Source organism: Ursus arctos, unplaced genomic scaffold, assembly GCF_023065955.2.
Source record: "Ursus arctos isolate Adak ecotype North America unplaced genomic scaffold, UrsArc2.0 scaffold_1, whole genome shotgun sequence".
Classification (NCBI taxonomy): Eukaryota; Metazoa; Chordata; class Mammalia; order Carnivora; family Ursidae; genus Ursus; species Ursus arctos.
This window is the reverse complement of record NW_026622763.1, coordinates 80,645,130-80,669,811: the sequence shown is the minus strand read 5'-3', so window position 1 is coordinate 80,669,811 and position 24,682 is coordinate 80,645,130. Positions and strand designations below refer to the sequence as shown.

General features: G+C 36.9%; 1 protein-coding gene across 3 annotated transcripts in view; it reads left to right on the top strand.

Annotated features, from left to right (window-relative positions):
- Nucleotides 1-24,682, top strand: part of NDUFS1 (NADH:ubiquinone oxidoreductase core subunit S1) — a 27,969-nt gene extending 3,287 nt beyond the window's left edge. For all 3 annotated transcript variants that reach the window (XM_057304290.1, XM_026492117.4, XM_026492118.4), the window contains 18 exons: nucleotides 168-232; nucleotides 953-1,044; nucleotides 2,993-3,100; nucleotides 3,806-3,882; nucleotides 4,538-4,619; nucleotides 4,709-4,839; nucleotides 5,280-5,465; nucleotides 7,121-7,255; nucleotides 8,324-8,438; nucleotides 9,199-9,344; nucleotides 10,046-10,174; nucleotides 11,103-11,232; nucleotides 14,775-14,935; nucleotides 20,252-20,406; nucleotides 21,975-22,150; nucleotides 22,716-22,850; nucleotides 22,946-23,018; nucleotides 24,344-24,682. In XM_057304290.1, coding sequence (XP_057160273.1) covers nucleotides 172-232; nucleotides 953-1,044; nucleotides 2,993-3,100; nucleotides 3,806-3,882; nucleotides 4,538-4,619; nucleotides 4,709-4,839; nucleotides 5,280-5,465; nucleotides 7,121-7,255; nucleotides 8,324-8,438; nucleotides 9,199-9,344; nucleotides 10,046-10,174; nucleotides 11,103-11,232; nucleotides 14,775-14,935; nucleotides 20,252-20,406; nucleotides 21,975-22,150; nucleotides 22,716-22,850; nucleotides 22,946-23,018; nucleotides 24,344-24,435 — 2,184 coding nt within the window. In that variant the 5' untranslated portion in view covers nucleotides 168-171 and the 3' untranslated portion in view covers nucleotides 24,436-24,682. The remainder of the gene's footprint in view (nucleotides 1-167; nucleotides 233-952; nucleotides 1,045-2,992; nucleotides 3,101-3,805; nucleotides 3,883-4,537; nucleotides 4,620-4,708; nucleotides 4,840-5,279; nucleotides 5,466-7,120; nucleotides 7,256-8,323; nucleotides 8,439-9,198; nucleotides 9,345-10,045; nucleotides 10,175-11,102; nucleotides 11,233-14,774; nucleotides 14,936-20,251; nucleotides 20,407-21,974; nucleotides 22,151-22,715; nucleotides 22,851-22,945; nucleotides 23,019-24,343) is intronic.

The following is a 24,682-nucleotide window of genomic DNA, read 5'->3' as shown; positions in this document are numbered from 1 at the left end:
TGGGTATTCTCATCTTTAGAATTGGAGGGAAAGCATCAGGACTTATGAATGTTCAAAGTAATAATGTTTGTGAAGTGTTTAAAATTTATGAACTATTACCAAAAGGTTTGTGATTAGGGTTTTATTTTTTCCTAAGATAATATAACTCTTCTTTGTTTTATTCTTAGCAATATGTTAAGGATACCTCTAAGAAGGGCCTTAATAGGCCTTTCTAAGTCTTCTAAAGGATGTGGTGAGTATTTTTTTTTATTTGCACTTGTGGGTAGTGGACTTTCTATCTTTGTAAATTCATTAGCTTATGGAATGTTTCTTGAAATACACTAAACTGTCATTTGTTTTAAATAAATAGAAACGAGTCACTCTAGTCGAATAGAATAATTTTTTAAAAGATTTATTTATATATTTTAGAGAGAAAGAGCACATAAGCAGGGGGAGGGGCAGAGGGAGAGAATCTCAAGCAGACTCCCCACTGAGCACAGGGCTTAATCTCACAACCCTGAGATCATGACCTGAGCCAAAATCAGGAGTAGGCCACTCAACTGACTGAGCCACCCAGGCGCCCCTAGAGTAATTTTTTAAAATGAAATTTAACGGTTTATAGAAGGTGTCATGAAATAGAAAGTAGTAGGAACTGCCTATCAGTGTCAGAATGGAAAAAGCAGTCATGCTGCTTTTGAAAAGTGGTATTCCCATGAACATACTTTCACTGGTATTAAAAGTTTGAACTTAAGCTACCATTAAAAGTGGATAGCCATATTCTCTCTGGTATTCAGGATTGGAAAAGCTTTTGTCTAATTCTGTATTTTATAGGTTTGCATCTAGAGAAATAGAGGGGAATAGTATAAAATGAGGAGTAATTTTAGGCTTGTAGGGTTAGACTCAATCCATCATCCTCTGCTATAATAAATTTAACTCTTAATTTATTTCTCATCTCAATATTTTTGATGGTCAGTTCGAACAACTGCCACGGCAGCAAGCAACTTAATTGAAGTATTTGTGGATGGTCAATCTGTCATGGTGGAACCAGGAACTACCGTCCTGCAAGTAGGCATATGTTCTAATTCTTTATTTTTGTATGTGTTCTGGGTTTTTTTTAGAGAATATCAATTTATTTCCTTTATACTGTTTATTTACTTGTAAAAATTTTAAGATTCCTTGAGAAATGCTCATAAAAGAACTACAGATAGTAAAATTATATGAAAATAAGTTGGACTTAAAATCTTAGCATTTCAAAGTGAGCTATCATTTATCTGTTTCTGACTTTCTTAGTGAATTATGGTAGTTATTTTGTTTCAGTTCTGCTTTTCAAGTAAATACTGCCTAGAAATTTGAAGTTACCAAAAATAAATTATAAGTTAATATAGGTAAGTTTGGGGAAAAGGTAATCTTTGTTGTGAACCTGCTTGATGCTTTTCACTTCATGTAACTTCTCAATTTTTAGTAATATTTCTAGGACTGTGTCCTACAAAGCAGGTAAATGGAGGGTAGTACGTTCTTGAATTAATGCCCTGAATATGTAGTTTCTCCAGATTCCTTCAGAACTAACAGAGTTGGTCAGAGAAGTGATGCTTCATTCCATCTGTGAGTTATCAAAAGCTAAAATGCTCTTTATTCATGTTAGCAGTAATTTCTAGACTATCTGGCAGGCACAGTCGTGCAAACAAGAATATAACAGATGTATGTGTTCAAGGTACAGTGGAGAGTATTTTTGCCAGGTATAGGAGGTGATAGAAAGAGATGTTAGGGGTATCTCAGGTGGTCGCTGAGGAGATCTTAAAGGATAAGTAAGTTTATATTTGGACAAAGAAGCTTCAGATAGTTTGGTAGAGAGGTCCAGTCATGAAAGAAAATATATGTTCATGCTAAAGAGCTTAGAGTTTGATCCATCAACAGTTTTCGTGGCAGTTAAACAGTATGGCAGTGACTGTAGAGGATATTGGTTTGGTGAGAATAACAAGACTGGTGGGAGAGACAAAGGAGAAGTATCTTGCATTATTAGAGCAGAAAATGAAAGGCCTAAAACAGTAGCAATGGGAATGATAGTAAGAGGATGGATTCGGGGAGAGTGAGATGTAGATAGATCTTTAGGAACAGTGAAGAGCAGGGGAATTTTTGTGTGGTTTCTGTTTTTTTTAGCTTATTTGGGGATGTATCATAGGAGACAGAAATAGGTTGAGTTTTAACTGTCTGTAAAGCATACACATGTGCATGCTTATTTAAGTCTAAAGTTTGGAGAAGTGGTCAGGGCTACAGATGAGGATTTAGATATAATCATCATCTGGAATGTGAGCTAGTATGAAGGTTGGGACAAGATCTTGGTTGTTACTTACTATACCCTCTGCATCTAGCACACAGGAACATTAGAATTTGAGGAAGTTGCTTTAGAGTAAGGGCTAAAGATGGAAGAACTAACCCCAGGGGAAATTTGAATAGGTTTGTACGCCTCGAGAAGGAGGAGTGATAATTAGGAGAGCTGGACTAATTTCCCTTGGTAGGCAAATGGGAACTAAGAAGAGCTTCCACCACAGTGGGAGTATGAGTCCTAGGTGGGGTATATGGAGCCAAATATAGAAGCAGATCATAGCCAGCTAGACAGTGTGAGATGGAGTCTGATCCAAAGGAGGAGAGCTAAGCAAGGAGGACGTCCCAGTATGAAACCACTGGGACAGAGTTTGAAGGGGTATCTTTGTGGACAGTGGTTTAGAGTGGAAATGCGGAGTCAAACCTTCAGCACAGTCTGAGGGATTGGTTCATTCAGTTTCTTCCACATGAGGTGTGAGTATGCTGAGGATTCTTAAGGAGGCAGCTTCAGAGCAGACGGGTAGGAATCAAGAACAAAGAAGAAGGGAAATCTCTTCAGAAATGACTGAATGAAGGTATAGATAGAAGTAATAATGTAGGTGGGGATGACTTTTTTTCTTCTGTGTTTTAGGCAAGACAAGGATAAGGTTAGGTTATTCTAATGCAAAAAAATGTTTACTTTGTCTTCTAGGCTTGTGAGAAGGTTGGCATGCAGATCCCTCGATTCTGTTATCACGAAAGATTGTCTGTTGCTGGAAACTGCAGGATGTGCCTGGTTGAAATTGAGAAAGCTCCTAAGGTACTTGATACCTAAAATTCCACACCATGCTGTAGAAGTTAGAAAACTTTAAATCTTGCAGCAAACTTTATTTAGAATCATTGTTGTAGTGGAGAAACCTAGCCCTGTTTAATTGTATCTAGAAATTTATTTTTTCATGTGCAATTAATTCTGTTCATTTCAAAACTGGAAATGCATTGATGAAAGTTCTTTATAAATGCAAGCACTATATAACTATAACAGATTTAGAAATTAAAGGTGACTTCTCATACCTGCCAGTATTTCCAAACGGCTAATGACCACAGCTAGGATGTGGAATTGCCAAGCAGCACATTGAAAGCGCTTCTGCCGTTCCATTTTCACTAGGGAAAGGAATTGTAATGAAGAGGTTCACTTCCAGTTTAATTTCATTTTGTCTCATACTGTTGTAATTCAGTAGTACCTGCTAATCAAAACATAGTTATTTGATGTTCTGTTTCAGAGTCTCTATATAAAGTTGCTTTAACTGTGAGAATAGAATTTAGAAGTATGATGTCTTACTTTTTTCTAAGAGAAATTTAAAGTGTTGGGTTATCATATTGTGAATATGAAAACTGAAAATTTGAGTCTTGAAAAGTACTGTTCTTTGTTTCTTTTCAGATGTATGACTTAATGTTTTTATATGTTGGGTTGCTTATAATTACAAGTAAATATAAGTACTTAAAGATTTTTCCATTGAAATTCCAGGTTGTAGCTGCTTGTGCCATGCCAGTAATGAAAGGTTGGAATATCCTGACAAACTCAGAGAAATCTAAGAAAGCCAGGTACTTTAATGTTACTTAGCATAGTAACTTTTGTTAGAGCAGAAAATTGCTCATTTCAGTATTTAGACCTCTCATAGACGAGAAATTCAGTAGCAAGCTCTGAGAAAGTTGTCATGTTCAGCTCATAGGAGCAGTGGAAATAAGTACACATTAAGGAGGTGAAGTCAGGTGTTTATGATTTTGAGTCTAGAATGGAATTAGCACTAAAAGCTCTTCTTTAGTAACTTGTTCAACTTGTGATGAATAGTGAATCTGGGGCTTATCAAACTGAGATTATTTCAGTAACATATTACTATACTATACAGGCATTGAATGTTATTTGTTTTTGCTGTGCATTTGTGTGTTTGTTTTTGTTCTGAAATAATGTGAATGTTTTCTGAAGACCATTTAGCAATTTTCTGTAATTTTGTATTGTTAAAAGTCATAATTTTCTAGGTTCTGTAATGATATTTTATTCCTAGACTTCTATAAACATTTTTTTAGATAGTGTGTCTAATACTAGAATGATGGTTGCATTGGCATTTCTGATAATCAATGTAAAATTAATACTCTCTGAAAGGATACATCTCTGAAGGTTATTTAGATAGCCTATATCCAAACCATTTTGAGTGTCAAAAAATTTATATCATTTTATATATTAAATTTTTCCATACAGAGAAGGTGTGATGGAGTTCTTGTTAGCAAATCACCCACTGGACTGTCCTATTTGTGACCAGGGAGGTGAATGTGATCTGCAGGTGTGTCGTCTAACTTCATAAATCTTTTTGGTTGTCTCAAGTTTTAATTTCACTAGCAGCAGTAGACTAACTCTCCTAATTTACTTAAGGACCAGTCCATGATGTTCGGAAGTGATAGGAGCCGATTTTTAGAGGGGAAACGTGCTGTGGAGGACAAGAATATTGGGCCATTGGTAAAGACCATCATGACTAGATGTATACAGTGTACTCGCTGCATCAGGTAATGTTTTTCCTTCTCTCTTCTAGAATATCATTCACATACTTACTACTCACAAATTTGGTGGAATAACAACACTAGAAAAAATGGCAACTTTTTTTTGGTGGTAGAAGAGGGATGTTTTTAATGTTTTCTGCATAAGCCAATAAAATGAATTGTTCACTTTCAGTGAATATCAACTTCCATTGAATTTACAAATCAAAATCTATAAGCATTAACTCTGTGATAACTTGTCGAGCTATACATGATTTGTGCAATTTTCTATATATGTGTTACACTGTGATTAACTTACAAGCAAACATTTATTCAAGGACTACGCTCACCATTGAAAATATACTCATGTCTTTTTAGTGTTTTGAAAATCATTATCTCTGTGAGCATAGATAGGAAAGGAGATAGTTTTGCTGGATTTGACCATTTGACAGTACGTTTTTATCTTGCAGGTTTGCAAGTGAGATTGCAGGAGTAGATGATTTGGGAACAACAGGCAGAGGAAATGATATGCAAGTTGGCACGTACATCGAAAAGATGTTCATGTCTGAACTGTCTGGAAATATCATCGATATCTGTCCTGTAGGTGCCCTGACCTCTAAGCCCTATGCTTTTACTGCCCGTCCTTGGGAAACAAGGTATTCATAGTTGTATTTTTAGACAATTTGTTTTTTGTCCTTTAATTGGCTACTGTTCAAAAAAATTTAAGATTCATGTTCTTCCTGTATTCTAATTGTTTTGGTCTGCTAAGTTTTTATGTATTTGCTTTAGGTAAAACCCTCTTACTGGAAAGGATAGGATGAACCTGTGCAAATTAATTACAGTTTTCTTGGAAATGAATTCCAAAGTACTGAACCACACAATTATTTTATTCACTTGTTCTTCCAAAGAGTAAGATTAAAATTGTCTTGATTTTTTAAGATTTATAGCTTCTTCTCATTGTATATTAAGTTTTCCACCATGTGGATATATCATGCTTTCTTTAGTCAATTCCTATTTTAGACATTTAGTTTGTTTCTGTATAGTTGTAAACCTATGATAAAAATTGTTATTGGGGTGCCTGGGTGGCTCAGTCACTTAAGCGTCCAACTCTTGGTTTTGGCTCAGATCATGACCTCAGAGTCTGCTTCAGATTCTCTCTCCCTGTCCCCCCAGCTTATGCTCTTTCTCTCTCTCTCTGTCTCTCAAGTGAATGAATAATAAAATCTTTTTAAAAAATTGTTATTCATAAATTTTCTTGTATATCTCTGATTTTTAACTAAACCGGGAAATGGAAGTTGCAAAAAGTTTGAATATTTTTAAGGTTCTAGAAACATATCATTAAATTGCCCTCCTGTTTTTAAACTTCCACTAGAGTATATGGGAGTATCTTAAAATTCTAGGTTTTAAACCATGTGTTTATGTATATAAAAGGATTAGGGGGATAGGGCACAGTACATAGCTGAGATGTAAGTAGAGATTTTTCTCTTTTTCTTCTGAGTCTCCCATAATGCAAGCAGAAAAGAAGCTTCCATCTCCACAGCCTACCTCAGCCTGGCAGAACCTGTTCAAGGTGGTAGGGAAGGGGATGAGAACAGGCCCCAAGGCACACCGCCGATTTCCACCTTTACGTGAAGTTCAGTAGTTTTGCATGCATAAAAGCTTCTCATGATGGTGTATGCCTTTGGTAGATTTCCAAAGTGGTGGTTTTTGTTAATTTTGCCTCGCTTTATTTTTGCTTTTTGTGGGGCGGATTTGTCAGGCTTTTTTAATCAGCCATACTTAGAAATCGTACCCTCTTGCTATTTATTTTGATAATCATATTTCCCAGATTTGGCCATTTGGAATCCTTACCATTGGCTTTTGTATTAGATAACAGTCTGTGAAGGTTTTTTTTTGTTGTTGTTGTTGTTTTATATTTTATTTATTTATTTGCTTGCTTACTTACTTGAAAGAGCGCACAAGCTCATGCACGTGCGATTGCAGGGAGGAGCAGAGGGAGAGCGACTGAACATGACATAGAGCTCGATCTCACTACCTTGTGATCGTGACCTGAGCCAAAATCAGCAGTCAGACATCCAACTGACTGAGCCACCCAGGCGCCACTGAAGCTTTATTTTTACAGTAGGAATTTGTGTGAAGCAGTCAAATATAAGGGTATTTTTTTTACTGCAGTTTGTCTGGATCCCATTATTTTTAGAAATTCAGAAAGGCAAGTCATTGTAAAATTTTTTGTTTTGGATAAACCGGGTAACAGAAACTTTGTCCTTATTAACAAAATCAGCATAGTAAATATATGTGTGTATTTTCTTAGAAAGACGGAATCCATTGATGTCATGGATGCGGTTGGAAGTAATATTGTGGTAAGCACAAGAACAGGAGAGGTGATGAGGATTTTGCCAAGGATGCATGAGGACATCAATGAAGAGTGGATCTCTGATAAAACCAGGTTATATGCTTCATTGTTTTCCTTAACTTTTGCAATTGATTTGAAGTACATTTTATGGTAATTTTAATTTTAAAACTGTTTTTATACTTGCAAATTAGTTAATAAATATAGACTATTGAAAAATCTAGACTGTTTATTTGGAGAATTGGACAAAACTAACAATAGTCTAGGTATATCCCTGGCTTTCATATTAACTTTAACAAGTATCCATCCTCTAATTTCGAAGCGGATTAAGATATTTATTCCAGGGGCGCCTGGGTGGCTCAGTCGTTAAGTGTCTGCCTTCGGCTCAGGTCACGATCCCAGGGTCGTGGAATCGAGCCCCTCATCGGGCTCCCTGCTCGGCGGGAAGCCTGCTTCTCCCTCTCCCACTCCACCTGCTTGTGTTCCCTCTCTCGCTGTCTCTCTCTGTCAAATAAATAAAATCTTTTTAAAAAAAAAATTTATTCCAGTTCGTTCATTAGGGAAAAGAAGCTGAATGTAAGTTAGAGCTTGTACATCATAATTTTGATAAAATATCTAAAAGTATTCAAGTTTTTTTTTTTTAAGATTTTATTTATTTATTTATTCGACAGAGATAGAGACAGCCAGCGAGAGAGGGAACACAAGCAGGGGGAGTGGGAGAGGAAGAAGCAGGCTCATACCAGAAGAGCCTGATGTGGGGCTCGATCCCAGATCGCCGGGATCACGCCCTGAGCCGAAGGCAGACGCTTAACCGCTGTGCCACCCAGGCGCCCCTAAATGTATTCAAGTTTTATAAATAAAAATGATTGGGCTTCTTCAGCTCAGATTTTTTTGTGTTGTAATTTTAGGGTTATTCAGGTAGCTGAAAACAAATTATAAGAACTCAAACTTTTTAGATGATATTTTAGTTGTAGATGATGTGCGTAAAGTGTTCATCTTCCAAAAAAAAAAACTGGAGTAATTATTTGTATCCAAGTATTTATCCAAGTATTTTGACACTTTAGCTGCTACTATATTTAAATAACATTTTTTAGATTTTAAACTTGAAAACTGTAGTTGCCTCTTTGGCAGGATTCCACAAATGGTGTCATTTCTGTTATCTAGATTTGCCTATGATGGGCTAAAACGTCAAAGACTTACCGAGCCGATGGTCAGAAACGAAAAAGGGCTTTTAACCTATACCTCCTGGGAGGATGCACTCTCTCGTGTGGCTGGAATGGTAAAAAATCGAAATATTGAATAAATAGTATTTGTGATTTTCAAGGAACATCTTTGTAGCAAAGTGGGGGATGTGTGTCTCTTCATTTCTTTCCTTTTATCAAGATTGCCTTTCATTTAACAAACATTTATTAAGAACCATATGCCAGATACTGTGCTGGAAGTAGGGATGTAGAGACCACTAACACATGTCCCTACTTCCCACAGTCTTGTAGTCGGAAAAGACCTACAGTCAGTCAGGTATCATGTGCTGCTCTGGGTAATTGTACAGGAAATGATGTGTGAGAGAGCACATGGGAGGGGTGCCTATGAGGCTAGCATATCAACGATGCCTTCCTACATAAGGTGAATTAGGCAGAGTCCAAGAATGAATGCAACCTTGCCAGAGCAAATATGGAGGGAGTGGCTTTCTAGTCAGAGAAGGGCAATATACACAAAGGGCTTGAGGGAATGGTAGATACTTCGGAAGAAGTTGTATTTAACTATAATTCCCAGTCTTCATCCTCCAGACCTCATCATGAGGTCCCTTTATTTCTAATTTAAAGCAAATACTTTCCCTCCAAGCTGGTGGTAGTATTAGCCTTGGCGTCACATACACCTTTGCTTCTCACTTTTAGGTTAATAATTAGTGTAAACCTTTTTAGTCAAAAGTCCGTTGCTTTTTTTATACTTTAAAATGACTACTTTATTCTTTTGTTTTCTGAGCAGTGGTCTTTGCTGAATGGAGGTTTTTTGGTGATACCCTTTTCATCCATTTCTAGTTGCAGCGTTTTCAAGGCAATGATGTGGCAGCAATTGCAGGTGGCTTGGTGGATGCTGAAGCCCTAGTAGCTCTCAAAGATTTGCTTAATAGAGTGGACTCGGACACCTTGTGCACAGAAGAGGTCTTCCCCACTGCAGGAGCTGGGTGAGAACTGTGAAGCGAGCACCTAGGCCTGCTTTGTTGTTGTTGTTGCGCTGCTGCTGTTGTACAAGCTGTGTATAAATCATTACATCTGGTGCACCTCGCTGGTTCAGTTGGTAGAGTGGGTGACTCTTAATCTCGGGGTCCTAAGTTCAAGCCCACGTTGGTGGTAGAGTTTATTTAAATAAATAAATAAACAAATAAATAAGTAAGTACATCTGTGGCATCAATAAGTGATACATGACAGCTTGGATTCTCCATCATACCCACCAGTTTCTTTTCACATAGAGACCAAAGTCAAGCCAGGAACTATTGGAGAATCCCAGTTATCAATAACTATCTGAATGGCGCCTAGGTGGCTCAGTTGGTTAAGCATCCAACTCTTGATTTTGGCTCACATCATGATCTCAGGGTCCTGGGATCGAGCCCTGAGTAGGCGCCCCACTCAGCAGGGAGTCTGCTTGTCTCCTTCTGCCCCTCCCTCCCCTTGCTTCCACATGCACGCTGTCTCTCTCTCACTCTCTCTCTCTCTCACATAAATAAATCTTTAAAAAAAGATATGAAACTTTGATGTAATTTAGAAATACTTCATAAGACTTTTTTGTCTGGGAATACCATGGGTTTGTTGACATGAGAATATTGCATGGATTGTCATTGTGTATTAGTTTTGAAGTAAACCTGCATTTTTTATTTTGTGTTTCTAGCACAGATTTGCGTTCCAATTATCTTCTTAATACGACAATTGCTGGTGTGGAAGAGGCAGATGTTGTCCTTCTGGTTGGTACAAATCCACGTTTTGAGGCACCACTATTTAATGCTAGAATTAGAAAGAGGTTAGTAGTAATGTTCAGGGTTTTAAAATGTTCATATAATTATTTTAAGTCTGAAAAATGATTGTTTTAACTAATTCCTAATAGTGTTAGTGGGAATGAGATTCCAAAAGGTAATTGGAGTGCAGCTTCTAACAGGTCCGTTGCCTCCCTCTCCGCCTGCTGATCTTTATACTTTGTCTTCTTATTTCGAAATAATTCAAGATGCACCAGTTTGCCCATAATTTCTTTTATAATGATTTTTTTCCTGCTCATGATTCAGTCTGAAGTCAGTTAGTGTCATGACTCTTCAGTTTTCTTTTTTGACATTTTTTTTGAAGAGCACAGGCAGTTACTTTGTAGAATACCTCCATCTTTTCGTATCTTAGAGACTTAAGAACAGGTTGGTATAATTTATTGTCTATACTATGACACTTGAGAGTGAGAGGGGGAATTGTTAATGCTGCAGGATACAGATGAAAACCAGCACTGTCTCAGACAAACAGAATATATGGTCACCATGTTTGTAACTAGTTCTAGAAGAACTGGATCCATACTTCCCTGTCAGAATAATTATGACTGATGTAGTTTATTTTTATTAACTATATTTAAATCACCTTAATGGCTAATTAGGAGATAATTGACTCTGCTGTGTAAATATGGTAAAATAAAAATTACATATCATTTATTCTAAAATTAAAGTTTTTATAGCTTGCTTAGGGTTAGCATTCTTAAACAGCAAATTAATTCCTGACTTAACTTGGTGTGCATTTTCATAACACTGTTATTTTGAAAGGTACACAATAATATCTGTTAAGGCTAAATGTTCTGTGACTTGCTTTGTGCTTTTAGTATTTATGACATAAGTAAATGTAGCCCCTAGCATTGATGAGACTGGTGACTATGCTAATTTAGTGATTTAGCTCTAAAAACTGTGTCGTTTTTATTTCAGCTGGCTTCACAATGACTTAAAAGTGGCCCTTATTGGCAGCCCAGTGGATCTCACTTATAGTTATGACCATTTGGGAGATTCTCCCAAAATTCTTCAAGACATTGCTTTGGATAGCCATCCATTCAGCCAGGTGCTCTCATTTTATACATAATCTACTTTTGTTCATTTTCTAAGTAGTATTATTTTTAAGAGTTATTGTTTTTGTCATAGTATGTGATTACCGTTAAAAATTACGGCAACATTGGGGCGCCTGGGTGGCACAGCAGTTAAGCGTCTGCCTTCAGCTCGGCATGATCCCGGCGTTATGGGATCGAGCCCCACATCAGGCTCCTCCGCTGGGAGCTTGCTTCTTCGTCTCCCACTCCCCCTGCTTGTGTTCCCTCTCTCGCTGACTGTCTCTATCTCTGTCAAATAAATAAAAAAAAATCTTTAAAAAAAAAAATTACAGCAACATATTGAAGAAAAATGGAAAAAAGTAAAACATTATCCCAGGTTCCACCAACCCAAACAAGAATTTATTTTTTAGTCTTTTAAAGATTTTATTATTTTTTTATTTTTTATTTGACAGAGAGAGCAAGTGGGAGGACAAGTGGGAGGAACGGTGTGCAGCGAGAGGGAGCAGAGCAGGGAGCCCGATGCAGGACTCCATCCCAGGACCCTGGGATCCTAACCTGAGCTGAAGGCAGCCACTTAACCGACTGAGCCACCCAGGCGCCCCTGAACAAATATTGATGAAACATCACAATCATTTCTCTATTCATATGTAGAGCAAGATGGATGAATAGATAGGCAGACAAAAATGAGATCATATTATACATGCTATTTTTATGTACCAGAGTTTAATTTTACTTGAAGTTATCAGAAAAGAAATTCACATAAGGGGCCCCTGGGTGGCTCAGTCCGTTAAGAGTCTGACTCTTGATCTCAGCTCAGGTCATGATTTCAGGGTTGTGAGTTCAAGCCCTTCCAAGTTGAAGTGAAACTGAAGCGATTAAACTTTGAAGTTAAAGGAAACCTTTCTTTACTGCAAACGTTACTGTTCTTAAATTTCACTAGTCCTTTTAAAGACTTTTTCGTTACTGAGTACTTTATTTGCATTAATTTCTTTGCTGTCTGGTATTTATCGGTTTTTATTTACTTTTCCAAGAGAGTCTTGTAAGTACACTATTCGTTGAGTTCTTGCTTGCTTGCGAATGTCTGTTTTATTCCTGAAGAGAACCTTGGCGGAATACAGAGTTTTAGGGTCACACTTTTTCCTCTCTGAACTTTATAGACACTGCCTTTTGTTACTGTTCTACTGTGAAGAAGCCTGGTGTCAGTCATATTTTCTCCCAACCCTGTCCTCATTTTGTTTTTTTGTTTTTTTGTGTTTTTTTTTTTACTGTCTAGATACTTTTTTTGAACCTTTATACTGGGTTCTTTATCTTTGAAATTTAATAACTTCAGAATATGTCTTAACTATGGTGGTTCTCTGTCACTTTTTTGTGGGACATGGTGCACCTTTCGTTGTGAAAATTCAAGGTTCTTTTTATTTTAGTATTTGTGCATGTGTGGTGGAATGCTGATTATTAAAAATTTAAGAGGTTTCTGTTTTTCACGTAACAGTTCTGGAGGGTAGGCAGTTTAACAAATGTCCAAGGATGTCATCAACGAAGAACATTCCTTCTTGCTTTACTACCTCAGTGCCTTTGCTTACTCATGTGTGTTTGAGTGAGCTTCTCCTCATGGTTCCAAGATGGTGTAGCCTTAGGTGTAATCAAGTGGTACAAAGCAGCTAAACCCAGTTCCTTTGTTTTGAATAGGAGAAACATTATCATGATTGCAGTGATCAAAAATTTACTTATTGAAAAAATCCCTCTTTTCTAATTCCTGTCTCCATGCCCCAGAAAATGATCAGTGTTTTTCAGATGTTTTTTTCTATACTGGATTTAAATATATTTTCTGTTCATTAGTGGTGTTCTCTTCATTAAGAACTCCTAACAAGGGGCACCTAGGTGGCCCTGTCGGTTAAGTGTCTGCCTTCTGCTCAGGTCATGATCCCAGAGTCCTGGGATTGAGCCCTGCATTGGGCTCTCTACTCAGCTGGGAGCCTGCTTCTCCCCCCCACCGCCCCTCCCTGTGCTTACGCGTGCGTGCCCTCTCTCTGTCAAATAAATAAATAAAATCTTTTTTAAAAAAAAGAAAACAAAAAAGAACTCCTTAAAAAAAAAAAAACAACTAAGCAGATATTGGATCCCCTTTTGTATCTTTTCTGTCATTTTTCCTTTGTTCTTTTGTTCTTTTTCAGTTTGTTTTATATGATTTACTATAGCCGCCTTTTTTTGTCCCTGTATTTAAGGTCATGTTTTATTTTGTTTTTTATTGTTTCTGGAATGGTGTTCATTTCTGATTTGTTTCTCTTCTAGTTTCCTGAGTTCTGTGACAAAAATCTCCTTCTGTTGTATAATACTCTCTGTCGTGTCACTTTTTTATGCTTTTTTTTTCATGTGAGAAAAAGTGTGTTTCTTATTTTCTCTAAAGCTATTGGAAACTGTTTTTCTGGGGTGCCTGGGTGGCTCAGTCAGTTAAGGGTCTGCCTTTGGCTCAGGTCATGATCCTGGGGTCCTGGGACTGAGCCCCGCATCAGGCTCCCTGCTTGGCGGGGAGCCTGCTTCTCCTTCTCCCGCTCCCCCTGCTGGTGCACTCTCTCTCTCTGTCAAATAAATAAGTAAATTTTTTTTTTTTAAAAGAAAACTATTTTTTAAACTCTTCACATTTTCTTGGGGAATTCCCAAGGAGGACATTTATTCTCCTCTGTAGTATGTAGGCATAATTCTCATGCTCATTCTTTGATTTGGCCAGTTATTTATTGAAGAATGATATAGAGGTTGGTTAGGAGAGTGAACTCTATACTCTTCTGCTTTACTTTTAATTTTTTCCATCCTCCATTAAATCTTTGCTTTTGGAATGCACTCCCCTTTGGTTTTGGCATTCAGGGACTTAACTATGATTTAAAGCAGTGCCCTTAAAGTTTTAGGTATTCTGCATTGTAATCCTAGCGTTCATTGCTTTCCTACCTCTTCCTCCTTCTATAGAGCATGGTGAGTAGAAAGAAGACTATAGACATGATACTTGAGTGTGGCTTTTTCTGTTAGAAAGTACCAACTGAATTTCTATAGGGACATTACCCAGTTTTTCTGGAACGTACCCATAATCATTCTGACTGAAGAATATTTGGGAAAGGTTTTCATTCCCAGTACTTACTTTTAGAAAATGTTTTATCTGATAACTCATTTAGCCATTTCATAGTAGCATTGGCGAGGTGTTTTTGGTTAAATCTGGTTGTATATATGTCTGTATGTTGACTCTTAAAAATCAAAGACATTCTGGGGCGCCTGGGTGGCTCAGTCATTAAGCGTCTGCCTTTGGCTCAGGGCGTGATCCCGGAGTCCTGGGATCGAGCCCCACATCAGGCTCCTCCGCTGGGAGCCTGCTTCTTCCTCTCCCACTCCCCCTGCCTGTGTTCCCTCTCTCGCTGGCTGTCTCTCTCTCTCTCAAATAAATAAATAAAATCTTTAAAAAACAAAACAAAACAAAAAAAGACATTCTGTATTAAAACTAAAAGTTGGGACAACATATTGTAGATGCAAATTTAAAAAAAAAATTTTTAATCAAAGTTCTTTTTTTAAATAGGTATTGCATGAAGCTAAAAAACCAATGGTGGTTTTGGGCAGTTCTGCACTCCAAAGAAATGATGGGGCAGCAATTCTTGCAGCTGTTTCCAGCATTGCTCAAAAGATTCGGATGAGTAGTGGTATTACTGGTGATTGGAAAGTTATGAATATTCTTCATAGGTACGTTTAATAATTGTTCTATATACTGTAAGATTCAAGTAATTTTGTGTACACGTATTACTGTTACACGTCACGTTTAGATTTACAAATAGCTTAATATTTAGCAGTGTCTCAGTAGTAGATGTGAAAGAGATACTTTTATTTTCTGTGTGAGAAGAACCCAAGATAATAAACAGTATTTAAAATGTTTGAGGGGTGCCTGGGTGGCTCAGTTGGTTACGTGTCTGCCTTTGGCTTAGGTCGTGATCCCAGGGTCCTGGGATTGAGTCCCGTGTTGGGCTCCCTGCTCAGCAGGGAATCTGCTGCTTCCTCTGCCCCTCCCCCTGCTTGTGTTCTTTCTCTCTCTCTCTCAAATAAATAAATAAAATCTTAAAAAAAATAAAATATTTGAAATAGCAGCGCTGAGAAAATCTTGAAGATCTGTGTTATGTTAGTATACCTTGGTACAAAAAAAGCCCTCTGACTTTGTTGAAATGATAAGAATGTAAGCTAACATGAGAATTCAATGTACGGAAAGTTTTTTTCTGACTATATTAATAATACACATTTGGAGTGCCTGGGTGGCTCGGTTGGTTAAGTATCTGACTCTTGATTTTGGCTCAGGTCAATGATCTCAGGGGTCGTGAGATTGATCCCCGAGTCGCAGTCTGTGCTGGGTGTGGACCTGCTTGAGATCTCTCTCGCCCTCCCTTTGATCCTCTCCCCGACCCTCAAGTGCACACTCTCTCTCTCTTAAAAAAAAAAAATAGTAATGCACATTTATTTTAGGAAGTTGAAAAGAAGAAAATATGAAAATGGAAATTTTTCTTGTACAAATTATAGATAATTACTGTTGCTATTTCCTTCTGGTTCTCTCCTGTGTAAATATTTTTTTAGTTATATAGTTGAAATCATACTGTGCAAACAGTTTTGTATCCTGATTTTGATCAGTTTTCATTATCAGATAAAATTTCTTTCTATAATTAGAAATTTTTTATAAATATAAACTTTAATGGCTATTTAATATCATGAATATGTACAATTTTTTAGCTGTTTCATTCTTCTTAACATGTAAATTGATACTGGTCTTTGAACTATAAATAATGCAATGATACACAGATACATATGAACTTTAGATTATTTTCTTACAGTGGATTTCTAAAAGTAGAGCTCTTAGGTAAACAGGATAAACATTTCTGAGACTCCTAATGCGTATTTCCAACTTGTTTTAGAAATGTAACAGGGATGCTTGGGTGGCTTAGTCAGTTAGCATCTGTCTTCGGCTCGGGTCATGATCCTCAGGTCCTGGGATCAAGTCCCGAATCGGGCTCCCTGCTCAGTGCGGAGCCTGCTTCTCTCTCTGCCTGCTGCTCCCCCTGCTTGTGCACTCGCTCGCTCTCTCCCTCTGACAAGTAAATAAATAAAATCTTAAAAAAAAAAAAAGTAAAAGAAATGTTGTAACAATTTTACCTTAGAAAATGAGTTTTCCCATTTCGCATAATCCTTTCTAAAGTATTATTTTTCAGGGGTGCTTGGGTGGCTCAGTTGTTAGCGTCTGCCTTCGGCTCAGGGCATGATCCCAGGGTCCTGGGATCGAGCCCCACATCAGGCTTCTCCGCTGGGAGCCTGCTTCTTCCTCTCCTACTCCCCCTGCTTGTGTTCCCTCTCTCTCTGGCTGTTTCTTTCTGTCAAATAAATAAATAAAATCTTTATAAATAAATAAATAAATAATTATTTTTCAGATTTGTTTAAGGATTGAGGCTGAATGCTTTTAAATATGTTAGGCAAATTTTTAAAATTTAAAAGTATTTGAATACATTTTTTTTTTCTACAAGATGTTATTTGAGACAGAGAATGAGCGGGGGGAGGGGCAGAGGGAGAGGGAGAAGCAGGCTCCCACTGAGCAGGGAGCTCAATGCGGCACTTGATCCCTTGACTCTGGGATCATGACCTGAGCCGAAGGCAGACACTTAACCAACTAGTTGAGCCACCCAGGCGCCCTTAAATAAATTCTTAAACATTAATTTCAATTTCAGTGTTATATTTCCCTTTGATTGGTTTAATTTGGCATTGTAGATAATCATGTAAACATTTCTAAAAACTTTATATTTTTTAAGTAGAGTTTATTTGCACTGATCACCTCTGGATCCTTTCTAGCCACAATTTTTACTTCTTATTTTTAGTTCACTTTTCCATCTGTGTCTTTATACAGTTTTGTTTTTCTGAATGGGTACCAAAATTAATAACTTTTTTAAAATTCCCAGATGTCTAACATTGTATTTCTGATTCCTTCTCACAAATGACTAGTTGGGTAGGTACAAAGATGAGAGTCTTTTTTCCTTTAATACTAAGTATTTTTGCACCCTTTCTTCAATTTAATATTTTAGAGAGGATCTAATGTAATCTCAGTTTTGTCACTGAGGATGACCTGACTTTGTATATGTATGTGTGTCTGCCTGCTTACCCTTTGGGTTCCTTATTTTTGATGTTAAAAAAAAAAATTCTGCCAGATTTTAAGTAGGTGACACACAGATGTCATTGCCTGGGAATATCATAGATTACTCTCCATTATCAAATTGAAATGTTTTGATTTTTTTTTTCTTTTAAGCTCAGAAAAAGGTTATTGGTTTAGTTTTACTTAGTTACTTGCTCTCATGCAGAAGCTGCTTTTGTTATGCATTGATTGGCCATCAGACTTTTGGGTCTTTTCTCTCATAATTTTTCTCATATCATTTTTCTCTGGGTTTAGAGAAAATTTCTTAAATTTTATTCCATCATTTTGTCAGTTTTCATTCTGGAGAGCACTGACATTGTTATATTTTTAATTTATTAACCTTGTTTGTCATTTCATTCTTACAAGATTTCCATTCCATGAAAGTTCATTTTAGTTTATATCTTTTTTTTTTTTTTTTTAAGGATTTTCTTTATTTGTTTACTTGAGAGAGAGAGAGAGTGCATGAGCAGGGGAAGAAGCAGAGGGAGAGAGATAAGCAGACTCCGTGCTGAGAGCGTAGCCTGACACGGGGCTCAGTCCCACAAACCAGAGATCATGACCTGAGCTGAAACTGAGAGTAAGACACTCAATCAACTGAGCCACCCAGGTGCCCCGGGATGTGTCTTTTATTGTAAAGGCAAACTCTTTTTTTTCTTTTTTTTTTTAAAGATTTTTTTTTATTTATTTGACAGAGATAGAGACAGCCAGCGAGAGAGGGAACACAAGCAGGGGGAGTGGGAGAGGAAGAAACAGGCTCATAGCGGAGGAGCCTGATGTGGGGCTCGATCCCGTAACGCCGGGATCACGCCCTGAGCCTAAGGCAGACGCTTTAACCGCTGTGCCACCCAGGCGCCCCTGTAAAGGCAAACTCTTAAGCTTACTCAATTTGTTTTCCAGGATGAGGTGGACTCTGCTATAAGTTAATGTGAGTCTCTGCCCAGGTCTTTGAGAGAGACATATCAAGACTTATACTGAGGGAAATTAAGAAAAAACTATTGGGGGCAGAGGGATTTGTTTTGAAATTGGGAAGTATGAGTCCTCCAACTTTGTTCACTTTTATGATGGGTTTGGCTATTCTGGGTCCTTTGCATTCCATATGAATTTTAGTATCAGCTTGTCTGTAAAGTACTCATCTGTGATTTTTGATAGGGACCGCACTGAATTTGTAAGCTCAGTTGGGGTGTATTGCCATCTTAACAGTATTAAGTCCTCTGATCCATGAACATGCAATGTCTTTCCATTTAGTAAGGTCTTTAATTTTTTTCAAAGTTGTTTAGTAATTTTCATTATATAAATCATATATTTATTGTTAAGTTTTTTAAAAAGCGTTTTATGCTTTTGATGTTATCCAGAGTTTGGCAGAGTAGTAGCATCTAGTAGGAGTTGGTTTGACCTGTCCTCCTCCCCTAACAAATAAGTGAAACACCAACTTGCTTTATATACAGTAGGTCCTCAGAATAGCTATTTCTAGAAAGAAAGTTAGCAATAGCAAACTGGACCAGACTCCAGTTGTTCAGAGTATAGTTATTCCAGACCTCTTTTTTTATTTTTATTTTATTTAAAGATTTTACTTGGGGCGCCTGGGTGGCTCAGTCACTAAGCATGTGCCTTCGGCTCAGGGCATAATCCCAGGGTCCTGGGATTGAGCCCCACATCAGGCTCCCTGCTCCTCTGGGAAACCTGTTTCTCCTCTCCCACTCCCCCTGCTTGTGTTCCCCCCTCACTGGCTGTCTCTCTTTCTGTCAAATAAATAAGTAAACTCTTTAAAAATAAATAAATAAAATTTAAAAAAATAAAGATTTTGCTTATTTATTTGAGAGACAGAGAGGGCACAAGTGGGCTGAGGGGCGGAGGGGGAAGCAGACTCCCCACTGAGCAGGGAACCCATTGTAGGGCTCAATCCCAGGACGCTGGTATCATGACCTGAACCAAAGGCAGATGCTTAACCAACTGAGCCACCCAGGTGCCCCCAGACCTCTTTTTTAAAGGATTATTTTCTGCTTATAAGAGTAATATATGCTCATAGAACATATGTACTAATTATATCGTTTTCTCCAAGTTACAGTTTTATGAGTGGTGTTTTAATTTCTCCCTTTCGGTTTTCAAAATCATCTGACTTTTCTCTAATGACTGTTTTTGGCTTATCGTGGTTTATATCTGGCTGTATTGAATAGGAATCAATTTAGGACAATTTCAGTTGGCAGAAGTTTCCAGAATTATTCCATTAACTACTATCTCATGAAGTGTGGTGCCTGAGTGGCCCAGTTGGTTAAGCATCTGACTTGATTTTGGCTCAGGTCATGATCTCATGGTCGTGAGACTGAGCCCTGCATTAGGCTCTGTGCTGGGCATGGAGCCTGCTTAGGATTCTCTCTCTCCCTCTGTCCCTTTGCCCCTCCCCCCAATAATAAATAACAAATAAATAAATATCTTACGAAGAAACAGTGTTCTAAGCATCTTGTTTCTTTGTTTGCCACTCTTAAAACAGTAAAATATTGCTATTTCTGGTTTTGATATCTATTTTAAAATGGGTTAAGAAAATGAGGAGCACCTGGGTGGCTCAGTCAGTTAAGCGGCTGCCTTTGGCTCCGGTCATGATCCCAGAGTCCTTGCTCAGCGGGGAGCCTGCTTCTCACTGCCTGCTGCTCCCCTGCTTGCGCGCTCTCTCTCTCTCTCCCTCTCTCTCTCTCCAAATAAATAAATAAAATTTAAAAAAAAAGATAAGGGAAGGTCTTTGTCACCATTGAATAGAAAAGAGATTAAGTATCATTCCAAGAGTCACATTTAAATTTTTTATAATGATAATGCTGCAGGTGTGCTAAAAACCAGTAATTGTTTTACAGGATTGCAAGCCAGGTAGCTGCTTTGGACCTTGGCTATAAACCTGGGGTGGAAGCAATTCGTAAAAACCCTCCCAAAGTGCTATTTCTCCTGGGAGCAGATGGAGGTTGTATCACTCGACAGGATTTGCCAAAGGATTGTTTCATTATTTATCAAGGTAAGTAGCATCTGTGACACCTGAAACAGAAGAGAATCCTACGTTGTGTAGATTAGAAACTGTATGGCAATATATTTAGTGGATTGAATATTTTCCGTTTAGGAATTTCCTACACACCTCAATATTTTTTTAAACCAAATCATAGGTTTTATTAGTTATATAGTTGATACTGCTATTAAGAATTAGTACCTGGTGGGGTGCCTGGGTGGCTCAGTCAGTTTTAAGCATCTGCCTTCGGCTCTCGTCATGATCCTGGGGTCCTGGGATGAGCCCCAGGGAGCCTGCTTCTCACTCTCCCTCTGCCTTCCCCCCCCAACTCATGTGCGCGCGTGTGCTCTCTCTCTCATATAAATAAATAAAATCTTAAAAAAAAAGTTATTACCTGGAAAAAAATTATTACTTGATGATATTTAATAACAAAGAATTAGAAGAAACCTAAATGCCTCAGTAATAGGAATGGTTAAATTATGGTTTATTTATGCAATTAAATATTATGTAACATTAAAATTCAGCTTTTCAAAGAATATCATTATATAATCAGAGGAAAGCACTTTTACATAAACAGTTTAAAAAAAACAGGGTAAAAAGTTTAAAAATCATTCTGAGTTATAGGACATTAAATGAAATATAATTGATAGTACTTCTTTGGCTTTTTTGTGTTTTACTCATTTTCTTGAACTCTCACTCATTATAAATATAATCAGGTTTCCCTGGAATAAATGGAGTCCAGAGTATTCCTGGATATTTTACAGAGAAAAGTATTATATAACTCTCCATTTTACACGAACACCATAAATTGATAATAGGCTTTTTATTGCCATGGCACATAAAGAGCATTATATAATATCTTATATCTTTAGTTTGATAAAGTTAAAGCAAAATGTATAATTTACATCTGGTTCCTACTCCTATCCAGAAGTAATCATTGACGATGGCTTTGAGGAATGTATCTTTCATATATTTTTCTGTTATATACGAAAATGTACACAAGTGAGATGAGACTTTATATATTGTTCTATAACTTTCTTTCATTTAACTCAAGGTTTTTTTCCCTTCAAACAGTTTTGTTAAACTATTAAAACTTTCATTATACTATTTCAGTCTTCCGTTATACTGTTTTCTATAATATCCTGCTTATGTTCTTTTCAGTATTACCACTGTCATTCCTCTTCTACATTTCTTGTTCCTCCACCATTTCAGTCTGTTTTACTGAATTTCACTAACATACATCTGAGCATTTCCACTTTGTAATCATTAAGAGAAATAATATACCTATTTGCCCATGATGTATGTTTGTATAATATTATACACATTTCTGTATTTACAAAAAATAATCTAGGAGGATACATAGCAAATGCTTATCAGTAATTTTCTTTGGGAAGGGAGTTGAATTGTGGGCAAGGTGGACTTTTTATTCCAAACTTTTTTTATATTGTTCTATATATTATAATTTTGTAAACACTTTTGTAATTCTTAATGGGATTTAAAAAGGGTATGTTGTGTGTTCATGTATGATACCTAATCAATTTTTTGCTAAAATATGGTTTGCCACCTCCATCTTTTCACAGGACATCATGGTGACGTTGGCGCTCCTATAGCTGATGTTATTCTCCCAGGCGCTGCTTACACAGAGAAGTCTGCTACTTATGTCAATACTGAGGGCCGAGCTCAGCAGACTAAAGTAGCAGTGACACCTCCTGGCTTGGCAAGAGAAGACTGGAAAATTCTAAGAGCCCTCTCTGAGGTATTTGTTCTTAGTGATGCTGCCGATGGGATGTTTGACTTGTTAGCTTGTCAAAATGATTTTCAGACTCAAGGACGATGCAAGTCTGATGTGCAGAGATCATTTGAATTATCTCTGTAGGACAAATGTATTCAGAAAATGGGTGCTTGATTTTGGTATTTTCATTTTTGGCTTGTTTTTTGCCTAAAAACGACTTATTTTAAGTCTTTTTATTATAAAAAGAAAAAGCATGAGATTTAAAATAATATACAATTGTCTGTAAACTTGTATATGATCAATATCGGGTTAGCAAAAGCATTCCGATTTGGCATAGCAGCATCTCTTTAATCATTCGTTTCATTCTCAGTCTGATTTCTAAAGGAATTAGTAATGTACTGACAGCTGTTTATGAATTAGAATTTTTGACAGTTGTGTTATCCACTTAACCATTTAATGTACATGCAAATGGATACCAGTAGAATTTCCACTAACACAACATTATTTCACTATAGTTGCAGTTATGTATGATTTGAATTTTTTTAAGTACTAAAGCTTCATGTCAATTCTGGGGACTTGATATTTATAGATTGCAGGTATGACTCTTCCATATGATACTCTGGATCAAGTAAGGAACAGATTGGAAGAAGTCTCTCCTAATCTTGTCCGCTATGATGATGTTGAAGGAGCCAATTATTTCCAGCAAGCAAATGAGCTCTCCAAGGTAAAAACTTGCCTGTATTCAGTTTTCATACTAGTGTGTCCTCTGATGTTAGTTTTCAATTCTATTATTGACCTCATAATCCTTTTTTTTTGCAGCTAGTGAACCAGCAACTTCTTGCTGACCCGCTTGTCCCACCTCAGCTGACAATAAAAGACTTCTACATGACAGGTATGCATTTGTTAGCGCAGCTGCCGGACACGAAAGGTGGGAACGATTAAGATCACCTAATTTAGCATTACAATTCCAACCTGTTTATGAGAATATTGGATATTTTTATTTAATCTTTGAAAACTTTGGAACATCACAAGTAATATAATTTATATTTTCTGATTTTACTCTTAATTGCTTTTGTTTCTGAAATGTAAGCAGATTTTAAATCTAAAATTTACTGTTGTGTATATAATCACCATACAGCAATTTAGGGAGGATGTTTTTAAGTAACAACTGTGAAGGTTTTTCTGAGAATTACAGTAGAAACATCAAAACACCTAAATGTGAAGTATGTTAAAGAGTGTTTCTGATGGACATTGTTAGGGATGCTTTTAAGGAATGTGGACTTACTGAAACTTTTTACTGAAGATCTTACATTTGATGTAACATGATATAACACTTGATATAACATCTGTGTTATGAGGTAGTTGACAGATGATTTTAAATAATTTTCTATCTGAAAGCAGATAGTATATTTTTAAATTTTTTAAACCTTATTTATCTAAGATTATTTTTAATTGGTTTTTTTGTTATGTTATAAAAGTTAGTTTGTTGTAGAATACATACCTAAGCCCAAATGGCAAAGAACAGTTACTATGATCCCACTATCCAGAAATAACTACTTTTATTCTTTTAACATTTTGTCAATCATACAGGGATATACACATATTTATTTAAATGAAAGATAAGATTATTCATTTACTGGGGGGAGGTGTTGACAGCTCTATTGAAATAGCATTTGCATGCCATAAAATTCACTGAATTCGGTGGATTTTATTTTTTTTATTATTATTTTTTAAAGATTTTATTTATTTGAGAGAGAGTGCACACACACACATACACGAGTGGGGAGAAGGGGCAAAGGCAGAGGGAGAAGCAGACTCCCACTGAGCAGGGAGCCCACCATGGGGCTAGATCCTAGGACCCGGGGATCATGACCTGAGCCAACTGGGCCACCCAGGTGTCCCTGGATTCAGTGGATTTTAGTACACGTACTATTTTATAAATTTTTCTTCAGTAACAGTATTGTGCACGTATTTGTCCTATCTTTAGTACTTCTCTATAATATTTGTAATGGTTGCATACTGGTATATTGTATGGCTATATGTAATTATTTAATCATTCCTACATTTTCTGGATTTGTTGTTCTCCACATTAGATACAGTTACATAGAATTTTATAGTCATTTTTGTTGTTGTTCCTGAATGTGTCCAAGAAAGTTTTACTGTGTGCTTTTTTAAAAATTGTGTTATCAAAATACACATTTTCTTAATATCTTTCAGACTCAATTAGCAGAGCCTCACAGACAATGGCCAAATGTGTCAAAGCTGTCACAGAGGGTGCCCAGGCAGTAGAGGAACCATCCATATGCTGAAACTTCTGCTAGGAACCCCATTTTGTTACAAATAATTAATGGACAGTTATGTTGGAGTGATCTCCTACAGGTGTATCTCTCTAAAAAATAATCTGAATGTTGTAATATTGAAGGTTGTACCTTGGTTATTTGAAAATGATACTGCGATTATCAGTGAACTTTGAGGTTTCAAAGACATTTATGTATTGTGTGTAAACGTTGTTAAATAGCTTAATAAACGTGTATACAGATGCTCTTTCACATAAAA